The following is a 14,316-nucleotide window of genomic DNA, read 5'->3' as shown; positions in this document are numbered from 1 at the left end:
TTACAAGGGTTATATATATTTAGCGTATCATATTACCTATAGCTCAAGGTAATCATGGATAAATTGATCTCAACAGTGTAAGTATAAAAGAAGTAGCTTAGATCTCTTGTTAGCTTTTTGTAAATAATCAACAAGCAGACTCATGAACTTTTTATTCAATCACTGTTTACATTTGCAAATACATGTAGAACATTAGAATGTTATAAAACACAATTCTATCCTATTTTAAATTGAAATTATTTTGAATGAGGAAATTATGCAGTGTGGCAATGTTTAAATATGTATTTGTGTCATAAGTTGCACTAACTTCATACCATAAGTGTACATACACAAATGTGACAGGGCATAACTTTATACAATTGAATATTAATAAATAAAAATTAACTGTATGTTTACGTATCATGAATGAATATTGATCGTATGTGCTAGGGTTATAAGGTACTATCTAAATATAGATTATTCCACTATGCAAAGCATCTTCAGGGGTTATTAATTGTACACAATGATTATAAGATACCAATTAATATTTATCTTTTGTTTTTTTTTAATTTTTTTTTGTGGGGGGGGGGGGGCTTCCGCTTCATTGTTATCTGTGAAACTTCGTTAACACATAAAACGTATTAAAAAGTCATTATTCGACTGAAAATCAACTTGATTGATCGAACTTCAAAAAATAACAGCAATAAAAACTCGTTCAAGTTGAGTTTTGGAAATAATTATACGTGCTGATTTTTTATCAAATACAAAACTTTCATTTCTTCATAGTATTTTCAACGCGTTGTATAAAATGTTTCTGGAAAAGAATTAAAGCTATTTCATCTAAATATTTATGTAATTTGATGAGCTAAATAGACTGATGAAAGATGTTTAGCCTGTCTCAAATAATGGATAGCAATTGATTCGCAGTGGAAAATACTGTTAAACTAAAGAAAGCAGTACTGTTTACGACTGACCTAATTTTTTGAATGTATGTACATGCATGTGTATATGCTTATTGTGTCACAAGATTGATTGTTGACTGCTTAATGTACAGTAGAAAATATTTCATTCGTGTTCGTTACGAGAGCAAATTCACAATAAATACAATCGGTAGGTCTTGTAATAGAGGCGTCCTGGATGAAGGCCGGTTAAATTTTTACTGTCACTCGAAAATGTGTGTAAATTTGATAGGAACAGAAATTTTGCCATCAAACAACTTGTGTCTAATTCTAGTTTCTCCAGTAGTAATTATATATCAATCAAATATATTAAGAATAGAGCATGGACACGGGGAATCTTTCAAAGAGACAGCTACCTGACCAAAGAGCAGAAAACAGCACAAGACCACCAATGTGTCTTCAACTCAGCGAGAAAATCTGCCAAGTCGGCAGCCGTGCTTCTCAACACTAATGTATATAAGTCCGACGCCATCTGGCTAGTGATGACGTTGTTTGGTTTTTTTTTTAGTGAATGGTGTGAAAGTTTTTTGAGTCTTTTTTATACGCCCGTTTACGGGACGTATTATGGTATACCGTTGTCCGTCTGTCCGTCCGTCCGTTGTCAACATGTCGGACAATAATTCAAAAACGCTTGAACCAATTCGCATCAAACTTTGGTGAACTGTTTATATCTATTGATGTGAGTTCCCTTTCGTTTTTATAAATTTTGGATTTTAAGTTTCCGAGTTTTGGGTTTTATTTCATTAAAAAAAAGGGAGATTTTCAAGTTTTCGGACCATAACTCAAAAATACTTTCACCAATTTGCTAAAAACTTTGGTGAATTGTTTATATATATTGACATGAGCTCCCTATCGATTTTTATAAATTTAGATTTTACGCTTCTGAGTTACGAGGTTTTATTCATTAGAAAATATGGATTTTCAAGTTTTCGGACAATAACTCAAAAATGCTTTCAGTAGTTTTAATTAGACTTTTGTGAATTGTTGATGTATATTGACGTAAGCTCCCTTTTAACTTTTATAAATTTTAGATTTTACATTTCGGATTTATGTGATTTTATTCATAAAAAGGGGGAGATTTTCCTGATTTCGGGCAATGCTTTGAGCAGTTATCATAAAACTTTGACTGGTTTATATCTGTAAAGATAACCTCCCTTTAGTTTTTCATGAATTTCTGATATCACATTGAGAAGTTATTGGACTTTATTCTTTGAAAAAGTGACGGGCGTATCATGCGCTCATGGCGCAGCTGTTTATTTAAATTTTGTTTACAGATCAAAGATACCGTATTATCAGGGTATTTTGCTTCCGGATTACCCAGAATTCGCGAACGATGTTGAAAAGAAGATGTTAGATATAAGGAATTTTGATTCACGAAAATCAGACATTCTGCTTTGTTCTTCTGTGAAATAAGGTAACTTATTCGTACTTATCACTTACTGTGTGAAAGATATTCAGCTGTGCAATACACCTTTATGCTTTTCGAATTTGATTTTGAAGATTAGAAGGTTGGTTTATTTTTGTGTTTCATCTTTATTAATACAGATTGTCATAAACATGTGTTGCTGTAGGCACAAAATTCCATTTCACACATAAAAAAAAAGTAAAATCACAAAAATACTGAACTCCGAGGAAAATTCAAAACGGAAAGTCCCTAATCAAATGGCAAAATCAAATGATAAAACACATCAAACGAATTGACAACAACTGTCATATTCCTTACTTGGTACAGGCATTTTCAAATGTAGAAAATGGTGGATTGAACCTGGTTTTATAGCGCTAAACCTCTCACTTGTATGACAGTCGCATCAAATTCCATTATATTTACAACGATGCGTGAACAAAACAGACATAATAGGTAAAATTGTCAAAATAGGGGTACAGCAGTCATCACTGTGTCACAATCTCAATTAGAACAAAAACAAACAACATTTAACAAAGAAGCACAAAAAGCATCTATCAAATTTAACAACCACATTCATTGCTTACTTATATATGTATTTTAAAGGATTGAAATATTTGAAGTCCTGTGACTGCATTCACATCAACTCTAGTGTAGAGTCGCGTGTTTGACGTCAGAATGTAAACGTCACACAGGAAGAAATATAAAATAATTTTGTCGTTCAAAGTATTTTCAAAATCATAATTTCACATGGGGAATGGTGGTAAACAGGGTTGAAAAATCAAAGGTTTTGTTAGAACTAATTTCAGAAAAAGACCGATATTTAAAATTCTGCAGAAGTTCTTTAGAATTTTAAAGAATCCACATATGGTTAATACCACTACGCGAGTAAAATAATTTTGTCGTTCAAAGTATTTTCAAAATTATAATAGAACAATAACATAATGGCAGGATCTTAAAAGGTACAGAGCCACGTCATATGTACCAAAGAAACACAAAAAGTCACACGTACATAACACACCAGCAAAAATCAAAGATAATACAAACAACACATTGACGGGATCTATAAGTACCGAGCCACGTCAAATGGATATCACGGAAAACAGACCAAACAGTAAAAGTAATATTAATAATAGAACAAAGACAAATAAAAGAACAATATAACACGTTATTAAGATTATAAACAACGTCAGTACGCAGAATCTATACATCAAGACCATCATGTATTATTTGTGAAGTTGATACGGAATATTTATCAACAGTTATATAACAAATGAAGATTTTTAATCTTTGTCTTATTTACACAGGTTCTTATTGGTTGTTAGAATATAAGACACTTCATAAAATCAAAATGACATGTTAACAACAACACGGACAGGGCCAGAATCTGACAGTTATACCTTAGTTTGATATATTCTAACCACAATTGCCAACTAGGCTCTTATAGTATGTAGTATTAGGTAGCCATTTAGCACAGGCTTTAGCCTAAGCAACGTTTGAAGAAATATCTGGTTAATAAATGAGCTACATGTGCGAATTGAAAAGTTTAATTTCTTTTGTGTACTTTCTTTAAATTTGTAAAATGTTGATTGTGGTGAATAATTGTATCTCTTACTAGAAAAAAAGGGTTCAAATATAATGGATGTGCAGTATGTTTTTCTTTCCTTTTTTCTTCTATAATTAAATATGTGTTTGTGTTATAGTGTTGACTTTACAGTTATATAACAAATGATGATTTTTAATCTTTGTCTTATTTACACAGGTTCCCATTGGTTGTTAGAAATCATCTCCATGCTGCTTTCCGGAAGTTGCGATGTAACAAAAGAAACAGTATTGGGTTGCAATCTTGAATACACACAACTTAAGGCGTTCGAAGATAGACCAGATCCACGAATTGTTCATTCAGATCTTCCTCTGAAATTTCTGCCCGCAAAGCATTTATAAAAGTCTTATAAGGGTCATTTTCAAAAAATGTGGATATTTCAGTTGTGAAATAACTATACAAAAAAATATTAAATTTTCAACTTTAATAAATGAAATTGAATAGTTTAACAACAATACAAACTGAAATAAAAATATGCAATCTTAAATGCTACTACAAACATATTTAAAAAAATAAAATAGAAACAAGTATGGGACAAATGTCAACTGCATAACGGATTTAGTTTCGGTCCCTAAATTTTTTTTAATAATAATTACATTTTGCTTGATATATATTTCCATAAAAACCATCACACTTTTTTCAAAACAGTTAAAATAACACTTTTTAGAAACATATTTTTGACATTATGCAGATTTTTAATGGAAGGGTCAGAATACTTGTGTAAATCAACTATAAAACTCAGTATAGATTGCACCAAAATAATATTTTTATAATTGAATTACCATAAAATTGAAATATATGACAATTGTAATATTGACAACTATCAACAATAGATTAAATCAAGTATTATAAGGCACAAACACCAACATTTGACAAGTGTTATGTAGTTGAAATATGTGTTATGTAGTTGACATCATCGTTATGTGGTTGACAAAAAAGCATTTCTTGCTGTTAATTGACTAGAAAATAAAAAATTAACAATGAACCTTGAACTCCATCTCGAATCGAATCTCAGATTAACAAGAAAAAAAATGACCTTCATTGAAAAGAATCAGATAGCAAACACATATAGCATATTTAGGACAATATTATCACGAGTAAAGTAAACTTGAAACTTCTGACAATGGAACTGACGACTGATAACAACATATATTCAAACAACAACAAAAGTTAATAAAAAAGTATCTTCAGAGGATCGAGTAATTAAACAAAGTCCTTTATACCCAGCTGTACCATGACTTCTCTCCAGTCTGAATCATTAACCTTGAAATGTGAATCATTCCCTTTCACAGCCTCGGGAGGTGGAATTGTTCTGAGAATGTCATCAATATCATACCAGTTTCTATCACGCATCTTTCGTGGCCACGAAAAACAGTTGTTATTTTTTTTCCCAACTGTGTGCATGCATTCTACGAAAACCATCTGAGACTCCATGTCAACATTTTCAACCAGACCAGGATATGCTTGACCATAATACAATACAAGCACATGACTTCCAATACAGGCATCAATGGTTACTGTATTGTCTTCAATCCTGCTGCTATCTTTGTTTTGTTGCTTTTGAGATCTCGAAATCAACAGCTCTTTGTACGCATTTTTTATTCTAACATTTTCAAATGTGATAGGATCAGACGATTTCTTTGGCAAGACTGGTACGAAATGATTGGGCACCCAGTTATTGTTATTCATATCAAGCCTAGTTGTGGTCCACATAATTTGGGCTGGCATTGATGAACGTACCTCTCGTGGCTATATATGTCTACAAAGATGTTTTCTGACTGACGGATTGCCTTTCTCAGGATAGATAGAATCAATCATCATCCCAATGACTGAAGAAAGACTATGGATCTGCCATATGCCCAAATATGTTCTTTCTTTTGTTATTTTTAGAACTTCTTTAGAATAGATTTCCTTTATCACTGTGTCTGTGATGTGATTGCCATGCATGTATTCGTCTGAATACATGGTGTATCCTTTTATCAATGTGCCTGTTTTGAAATTGCTTCTATCATAGCCTTTCAAAAGATTATCTTCATTTAGATAGAACTCTGCATTCATCACCTGTTCTATGATAATTCGGGTTCTAATTTCTGATGGGTGTTTGTCATTACCAAATACAAACATACTGCCAGAGGCTGGCAAACAATCACCATCTGCTCTCACTGTCACGGGTACATCCCCCTTTGTTTCGTAATCTGTTGGGAGAAGTGCAACGGACAAAATATCTGTAGAATAATGTTCATTGTTTCTTGCAGACCCACTCACCTCTTCTATTTGCTCATGAATTTCAACACACTTCAGTTGCAGTTCATCAAATGTTTCACATGCTTGCAATAATTTCAGAAACCTCCTGTATTTGCCTTCTCTTCTTCTCCCTTCAGTCCTGTCCTCATCAACAGTATCATTTTCGATTCTTGTTTTCTTAGGTTCATCCTTGGGTTTCGTTTCATTTTCAGACGTTTCAATCTGCTTTGTTCGTTTAACGAATGTTTTTTCAGTACAAATCGGGGAAAAGGTGAATGGTTGCTGGTCATGGCCATCACAAACTTTTTCATAACATTCACAACTTACAGATCGATACCTGACACTACCCATCTTCTCTGTAAATAGCTGGTGTATCTTCATGGTTCCTGGTATTGTTTTCAGGTTGCAGGACCTCACTTTTGACTCAATGTCTAAAATGTCCTTCTCTTTGATGAGATAAACATTAACAGAACTGTTAGCTTCCCAAATCTGTTTACAGAGATCAGTTGCATTTACAATATCTACTCCATGTTTCACTTTTAGATCTGCCGACCTTTTGACGGATGCACCTATTCCATCTGGAATTCCTTTGCCATGGCCTGAAGCATGAAAATTCCATGATGCTTGCTTGAAGCCATGGTCAAATACTTCTGTGCTAAATAAATAAAAGTTCATCTTCTGCTTGTACTGGGAGGATGGCCCGTCACTGTAAAAATGCAGTGTATCTACCTCTGGATATTCAGATCTAATTTGCATCAATATTGGTTTCAAGTATGCCCAAACTGAGATAGGATCATGTTGTAATGAATCTGACACGCCACAGAATGACTTTAAAGAAGTCATTGTTCCTGTAACGAAATACCCAGTATGAAGAGAAATTTGTACCTGAGATGCACCAAAGTGTTTACTTTGAATTTCTCTTGCCAATTTTGCGATGTAGTTTTCAGCGAAATCAATGTGCAAAAAACATTCTGATGGTTTCAATGTCCCTTTAACATTTTTGTAATGGTTCATTTGGTTATCAATCATAAACGAATGTCTCCTATACTTGAGCCAAAGTTCATCATGGACTTTGTCAAGTAAGTCGCCTGCGGTTATCTCTTCTTCTTTTCTTTTAGTTATTGTTACATCTTTGATGTCTCCTTTTATCTCTCTTTTTTCTTTTTCTGTAACCCATTGAGTCCAAGTTACTAGTTTGTTTTGGTCAAACTCTTTGAGATCAATCTGTTTTTCCTTGCACATCTTACAGTTTCCAAACATACAATTCATACTGTCCGTTGAACATGCAACCTGTTCCACTAGAACAGAAATATCTTTTGTTGATATCACATCATTTCCGTAAAGCTCTTTAGCCATATATGATAAGTTCTCACATGTTTTACATAAACATGTTTCTCGTTCCTTTTCTGTAGGACATTTAACCCAGAATGTTTTCAGTCTCCAGAATGTAGTAAAACTGATACTTTTACATGTTTCATATCTCTCTGCTTTGAATTTCCTGTACAAATGTTGAAGGGTATCAAGCATGAATCTTTTTTGGCGTTTCTCTTTGTTTTTAGTAACTGTTTGTCTCATTCCTGTCGACATTCGTGAATTGTCGTCACGCTCAAAAAACTCTTTGACTGCTTTCTTCATGTTCACAGTCTTTGAACCTTTCTTTTGTCTTCTATCTTTTCCACCTCGTACTCCAATTGTACGTCTAGCTTCAGAAACAAATTTGTATTTTCTTATAACTCTTCCCACAATTGCTTCAGATAGGTGTCTTTTAGCTGAATTTAATTTGTACTTCTCGCTTAGCTGCTTGAGGAGTGCATGGTGAAAGTTTAAAGCTTTTCTCACTTTACAGTGTTTGGCATCATAATTTGAAAAGTTTCTGAGCAGTTTTTTTGTCTTTGATCTTGGAGAATCTACATTTCTTCTCTCTGTTTCCATTCTATGTACACGTAATCTGTACAATTCAGCTTTCCTTTTTGTGATTTCCAACTTTTTCTCTAATATAGCTTTATCTCTATAGCATTTTGCTTGATCTCTGTTTCTTTTTTTCTTACTTTGGATTTTTTGACGGGAACATGTGGGTGGTTGTGGAATTACCATTTCTATATGAGCTGGTGATGCTGGTGGAGTTAAGTCGTTTTCAAGGTATTTTTTTCGTTGTCTTTCTTTATTCTTTGATAACCTCCATCGCCTTCTTTTACTTCTTTTTGATCTTTCAGACATCTCGTTTATAGATTTAACCATACCAATTTCTTTGTAGTCATGATACCGCTTTCTTTCCTTTGCCCTGAAGGCCTCTAATCTGTCTGGGTCTCCTTTTAATTTGTCCCTAAAACGTTGTTGTCTTTCTTTCACTGTAAGACCCATTTTACCTTTCGTAACTAGTTTGTATTACAGCTGGAATGATAAAAAATAAAAATTACAGATTTTTTGCAGCAAAGTGAAACCATGTTTTATATATACCGTATATATATCGGGGTTTTTTCGCGTCTGGTTTATTTCGCGATTTAATGGCAAAATGGGCATGTTAAATTTTCGCTGTGTATTATTTTCGCTGATTGGTAAAACACACGCAAAAATTTAACACGCAGTTATCCTAAATTCAAGTAGCGAGGATTCTGAAATAACGCATACATAAACTTTATTACTGATTGACAGAAAATCAATAAACAATCATTATATTTACAAACTGATGTCTACATCAATCACACAGACGATTGGTGTTAACTTTTACAGTTATTTAAAGGTATATTTCACAGCATTATAAAATCACGGTATATAAAAGCCACCAAGCAACCAATTCTGATCAATTCTAGTGGTACAGGGCTACCGGATACAAAATACGATAAAATGTTACCTGTTACAGTTATTTAAAGGTATATTTCACGGCATTATAAAATCACGGTATATAAAAGCCACCAAGCAACCAATTCTAGTGGTACAGGGCTACCGGATACAAAATACGATAAAATGTACATTTGGAAACACCACAACAAGTTTTAAAACAATTATTCTGTTTAAGAAAGCAAATAGATAAACAAGTTCAAATTATGGATGCTAAATCATAGTATAAGGTTCGATGATTAGCCCGACAAGGTGACCTCAAGTCAATTTAATTCAGCATTGTCAACTACATAACGCTTTCTGTCAACTACATAACGATTCGATGCGTTATGTAGTTGACCGTTATGTAGTTGACCTATTTGTGGTTTTCGGATGTTTTTCTTGCCCCTAATACTACCAGATAAATGTTTTTTATTGAATTAGAGTCAGTATTATAGACATGATAGACTTTGAATGATTTATGTAAAAAAAAATATTTATGCAAAAAATTAATCAATGTTTTTGCCGTTACAAAGTTGACATAGAATTAAATTACGGAGTAATTTGTACTCACCAAAACTAATCTACATTGAAATGAATTCATGATGTCATCCTGTAACTTTAAGCACGTCATCAGAGGATGAAGAGTTAGTAGAGAGCACTTCCTTAGTTACAAGGGATATAATCAGTTGTTTATTGGCAACACTATTTCATTTGTGTTATGTAGTTGACATTTTTTAAAGTACGAAATGAAAAGTAAAAAAAAATGCTAATAAAATCTAATAATTCCCTGTATTTGTGTATACATACCTGCAGTGATACCTATATATTCATAATAACCAAAAAAAATTAATGATTTCCGCTTGGTATTAAAACCAGCATGTAAAAAAGACTAGTTTTTTAATTTCGTACAAGCAATTTGTTTTTTTTTTGGACCCTTTGAAACCCACTGGAAGCAATTTTTCTAGCTAAATTTCATATTGAATTTGCTGGAACTTGTTACACACACCAAAAACTAAATTGTGTATCTAAAAACTGGATAAAAATATTTACACTTTTTTAGAAATATTGATTGTACAAGAAAATCCACATTTTTTGAAAAAGGCCCATAAAACAGTTTTAGTTCTGGGAAATCCTAAAGATTTCGTACTATTTTGCAATATTAGGGAAAATGCCCGGATTGGAAAATCTCAAATGGTCTGATTACTTTAATCGAAACATGCAAGAAGGAGGTAAAGGAATTGTTTTTATAAAACTTTATGTTGAGAATTGTTCATTTTGTATTTTTTGAAATACATAAACTAAAATCGTTGTGCGATTTGCTAAGTTATAAACGATTATACATTTACAAAGGACACGGAAGTTAAGAATTGCATGATGAGGGATACAAAACGCTATTGTCGTTATTTTCAAAATACAAAAACAAATGCAAACTAATAAATTTGTAGTTTATAAACAGTTAAACCCGGTGTGAATCATTGATTTTGAAAAAAAGGGGGGCGTGTCCAGACAACGTTTGAAGTGATACATGTACTTGTTTAAAATATATGCATTGTACGGAGCCAGTCCTGCCAAAAGATATTGACGAACTAATATGCTCCAGTTGGATAAGAAATTCCTGTTCTACAAGTTGTAGCTGTCGTGTTGCTTATGATAACAAGTTTTAGATAAAACCAAGATTAGTCTTATTCGGTAATAATGAAAAAATGAGAAAAAAATAGTACGTGATTTGCTTCAAAACATTATTAACTGTGACACTGATACTCCCTAACGGACACCCAAACTATGCCTGTTATGATGGCGTCCGTAAGATGTTCGAAGAGGTGACTAAAAAGTATTTACCAAAAAGTTCTTGTTTCAGAAGCAAAATGCCGATCTTTAAATTGAAAAATCTTAGGTTGGAGAAATAAAAGTGAAAGTTGAAAATATACTTCTAAACTATTCGGAGATATATGTATTATAAATTAGGGTTAAAGTGTTAAACAATTTCATTCAATAACCTAACATATTATTATTTTATATCATTCAATAATTATATATGATATTTTTATTTATTTCAGTTCCTCGAGTGTATGGAGATTGGTTCGATTACACATTAGAATGGGCAACAGAACTAAAGAAAAATCCGACAAACATATTTCCGATATTTTATGAAGATTTGAAGAAGGTAAAGATTAAAAGACACATGACTTAAGTAAACATGTTTTCGTGTAGGGAACTGTACATAAAGTTAAAAGCATTCGATGAACCTTTGATACAACTGTTTTAACTAGGACTAATCTGTCGTGACAATATCCCATTAAAATAAAACAATACGTAGACGCAATATGATTCAATTATAAATTGATGGAAGGTAGCTTTTCTTCCGATCGCATATCAACCCCCTGAAAGTATGTTAAGTAATTCAAAACAAATATTGACAACATCAAAGTCAGTTAAAACAATTAATGCAAAGAAAAAAAAGTTAACTATATCACTATTAAAACATATGATGAACTCAACTCAACTGACTATTATGACTATCCTTATGACATTTAAAAAATAGAAATACAAATCTTTATAACAATTGAAAAAATACAGATACTACAAAGTCACTGACGAATGTCAAATACGTGCTCCCAGGTTTTTTTTTTTTTTGTTATACTAAACCCTTTTTTTATTTGAAAATGATTCCTAAGTATCATTTTGAGCAGGACCTGCATATCTTTCCGGAGCACCTGAGATAACCCCCGGTTTTTTGTGGGATCGTGTAGTTTAGTCTTTTATTGTGTTGTGTTTTGATGCTGATGTTTGTCTTTTGATTGATTTTGTTTCATGCCCTCGCCGTAGGCACTGAGTTCATTAAGTGTTACCCTTGACCTTGCAGCTGTTCCTCTTTCCGTTCGTCCCATTTTCGTTTCCGCAAATAGGTTTTTCTCATCCAAATTTTATGAAACTCATATACAAGGAATAAAACTTTAACATGAATACAGATTTTGAATTTGGGTTGATTTACCTACTAGAGTTATGTGCCTTTATAAATTTGAAATTGCAAAGCTTGAGCTGGGGCATGCGTGTCCTCAGACGCATTCTTCTTTTATCTTTCTATAAAATTGTCAGTTTGTGTTCGGCTAATGAGTTTGATTATCCCTTTGATATCTGTCGCCTCACTTTTCCTTTAGGAGTTTAATAACCAGATAATTCTGATTTAGTTCATTTTTTTTTGCAGGCATTCACAAAGTTTTTAATACTTCTTTTGTTTTTTGATATATACTTGCACATTTGAAAGAAGTGCCTACCCATATACCATTTGTTGATAGCAATTATCCGTTGTTATTAAACGATAATAGAGCGCGAAAACGTTGTTAATTTTCAAGCAATTCATTTTCAGAATTTTGCAGTAAACGTGAAGAAATTGGGTGAATTTCTCTGTGTGGAACGAGATGCATCTTTTTATAATGAGATAGAACGTAAATGTAGTTTTGAATACATGAAAAAGAATAAAGTTGATGATTTGGTAGCAATTGATCCTAAAGGCCGGTCTACGTTGTATAGGAAAGGTACATGTAAACATCACTTAATTCAACTTTTTGTTTAACATGTAGGTCTGAGAACTACCTTAAAGTAGACTGTTGTGAAATATCTATGACACACATTTACAAAATGAAAATAAAGCGCTTTCCAGATTAACCTTTACCAGGAACGATGGACAAAAATGATGGAAGCTGAATATTTGAAAGCCAATGATGTAATTCAGTGGTTGTCGATAGTTCATGTCTGTCATATTTTTTTTTCGTTAATTGTTTTTTTATGAATTAGGCCGTTAGTTTTTTCTTTTTATTCTTTCATATTTCTCGTGTCGGGGCCTTTTCATATCAAACTATACGGTATGGGTTTTTTCTCACGTTGAAGCCCGCACGGTTACGTATAATTGCTAACTTCCACTTTGTTTGAACTTTGGTGGATAGTTGTCTCATTGGGAATCATACATCATCTCCTTATTTTTGTATTATAGTGCAGTTGCATGTATTTTTTTTTATTTATTCTTTTTATCAATGCGTTGTGTTGTTTTATATTTTTCAGGTGAGATTGGAGACTGGAAAAACTTATTCACGGTTGCACAAAACAAACAATTTGACGAACTATTGCAAAGAAAAATGTCTGATTCCGCAATACGTTTTCAATTCGAATAAAACTCTGTATCTGACAACTTGAATGCATAATTATATGTTTGTTTGATGACAAATGATCGTTAATTGTCCGGGAACAACTCAAAGTACGTCTCAACGGACACCACATGACATACCCGAGAGAAACAATATTGCGGAAAATTATTATCCTAGTAATGAATTGTTAACGAAAGATGGTTCTGTAACGAGTTACAATAAAGAACCAGTGAATATGGTAATAACCGAATGGACAAAACTGAGGACTAATTATTTATCCCGTAGAATTGTACTATAGCACGAGATTATATACTGTAGACGATGGAAATCTTGCATATATAAAAAAAAATAAGTAACATCTAAAGATTCTAGAGAAGTCTTTCATTTTTCTCGAATATAATTTTTCAATCGGGATACACATTGCTATAATACTCAACATATCAAAAGGACGTCAAAATGGCCAAGTATGACTGTATTAAAGCATGCATATTTGTACGTAAACAGCTGTTAATTGTATATGAGAAAGTAACAAAATATCATACAAATTTTTATACTTTAATTTATAAATTTACAGATATTTCAATAATTCTCCATTTGTGTATAAGTCTTTTGATATCAATATTAACTTATCATTGAACTTTTACTATTACTAAAGATACTCACTCTGTTGACGAATCTGATTTCATAACACAATGTTGACTGCTGTACCCCAATTTTTGACATTTTGTACATTTGTCTGTTTGTTATGCTCACATATTGATGTCAACATAATGGGCTTCTGTGCGTCTGTCATATAAGTTAGAAGTTAAGCAAGCTATACAACAAGGTTTAATCCACGATTGTCTACATAAGGAATTGACTGTACCAAGTCAGAAATATGACAGTTGTTTTCGATTCGTTTCCATAACCGCTTTTTGTAAACATGCAGTACTGGTTGATGGATAAGTGATTACGATCAAATGTTTGCAGTCTGTGTCAGTGGCAGATTTACCGGGGGTGCTCCTCCCCGCCCCCCCCCCCCTTCCAGTCCAGGTCGCAAAAGAAAATTTCTAACATAATTTTATAGCTACTGAATGTGCTTATCTAGAACGGAAATTTAATCACAGCTTGATTTGACTTTTAACTCGACGTTAATTAATCCAATCTTCAACATGCATGATTTATGAC

At 32.7% G+C, this 14,316-nt stretch overlaps 1 protein-coding gene and 1 long non-coding RNA gene across 2 annotated transcripts; both read left to right on the top strand.

The window, feature by feature from the left end:
• Positions 1–4,289, top strand: LOC127710626 (uncharacterized). The gene is made up of 3 exons (XR_007986248.1): positions 1–77; positions 2,213–2,352; positions 4,103–4,289. It is a non-coding gene; the product is annotated as an uncharacterized LOC127710626 (long non-coding RNA).
• A 5,829-nt stretch (positions 4,290–10,118) lies between these two features.
• LOC127710613 (sulfotransferase 1C2-like) lies at positions 10,119–13,667 on the top strand. The gene is made up of 4 exons (XM_052216565.1): positions 10,119–10,236; positions 11,065–11,171; positions 12,375–12,543; positions 13,067–13,667. Exons 1-4 carry the CDS (start codon positions 10,176–10,178, stop codon positions 13,174–13,176), a joined length of 447 nt encoding a protein of 148 aa, XP_052072525.1. The 5' UTR covers positions 10,119–10,175; the 3' UTR covers positions 13,177–13,667.
• Positions 13,668–14,316: the final 649 nt, after the last annotated feature.

The sequence above is a fragment of the Mytilus californianus genome, unplaced genomic scaffold (genome assembly GCF_021869535.1).
Source record: "Mytilus californianus isolate M0D057914Y unplaced genomic scaffold, xbMytCali1.0.p SCAF_8, whole genome shotgun sequence".
Taxonomy (NCBI): domain Eukaryota; kingdom Metazoa; phylum Mollusca; class Bivalvia; order Mytilida; family Mytilidae; genus Mytilus; species Mytilus californianus.
Note: the sequence above shows the minus strand (reverse complement) of the source record. Positions and strands in the feature narration are given on the sequence as shown.

Excerpts from the sequence above, each read along its gene's own strand:
- LOC127710613 (XM_052216565.1), top strand. The coding sequence starts at position 10,176 with ATGCCCGGATTGGAAAATCTCAAATGGTCTGATTACTTTAATCGAAAC. Across the intron at positions 11,172-12,374 it reads TTTATGAAGATTTGAAGAAG|AATTTTGCAGTAAACGTGAA; the intron begins GTAAAGATTAAA and ends ATTCATTTTCAG. Across the intron at positions 12,544-13,066 it reads GTCTACGTTGTATAGGAAAG|GTGAGATTGGAGACTGGAAA; the intron begins GTACATGTAAAC and ends TATATTTTTCAG.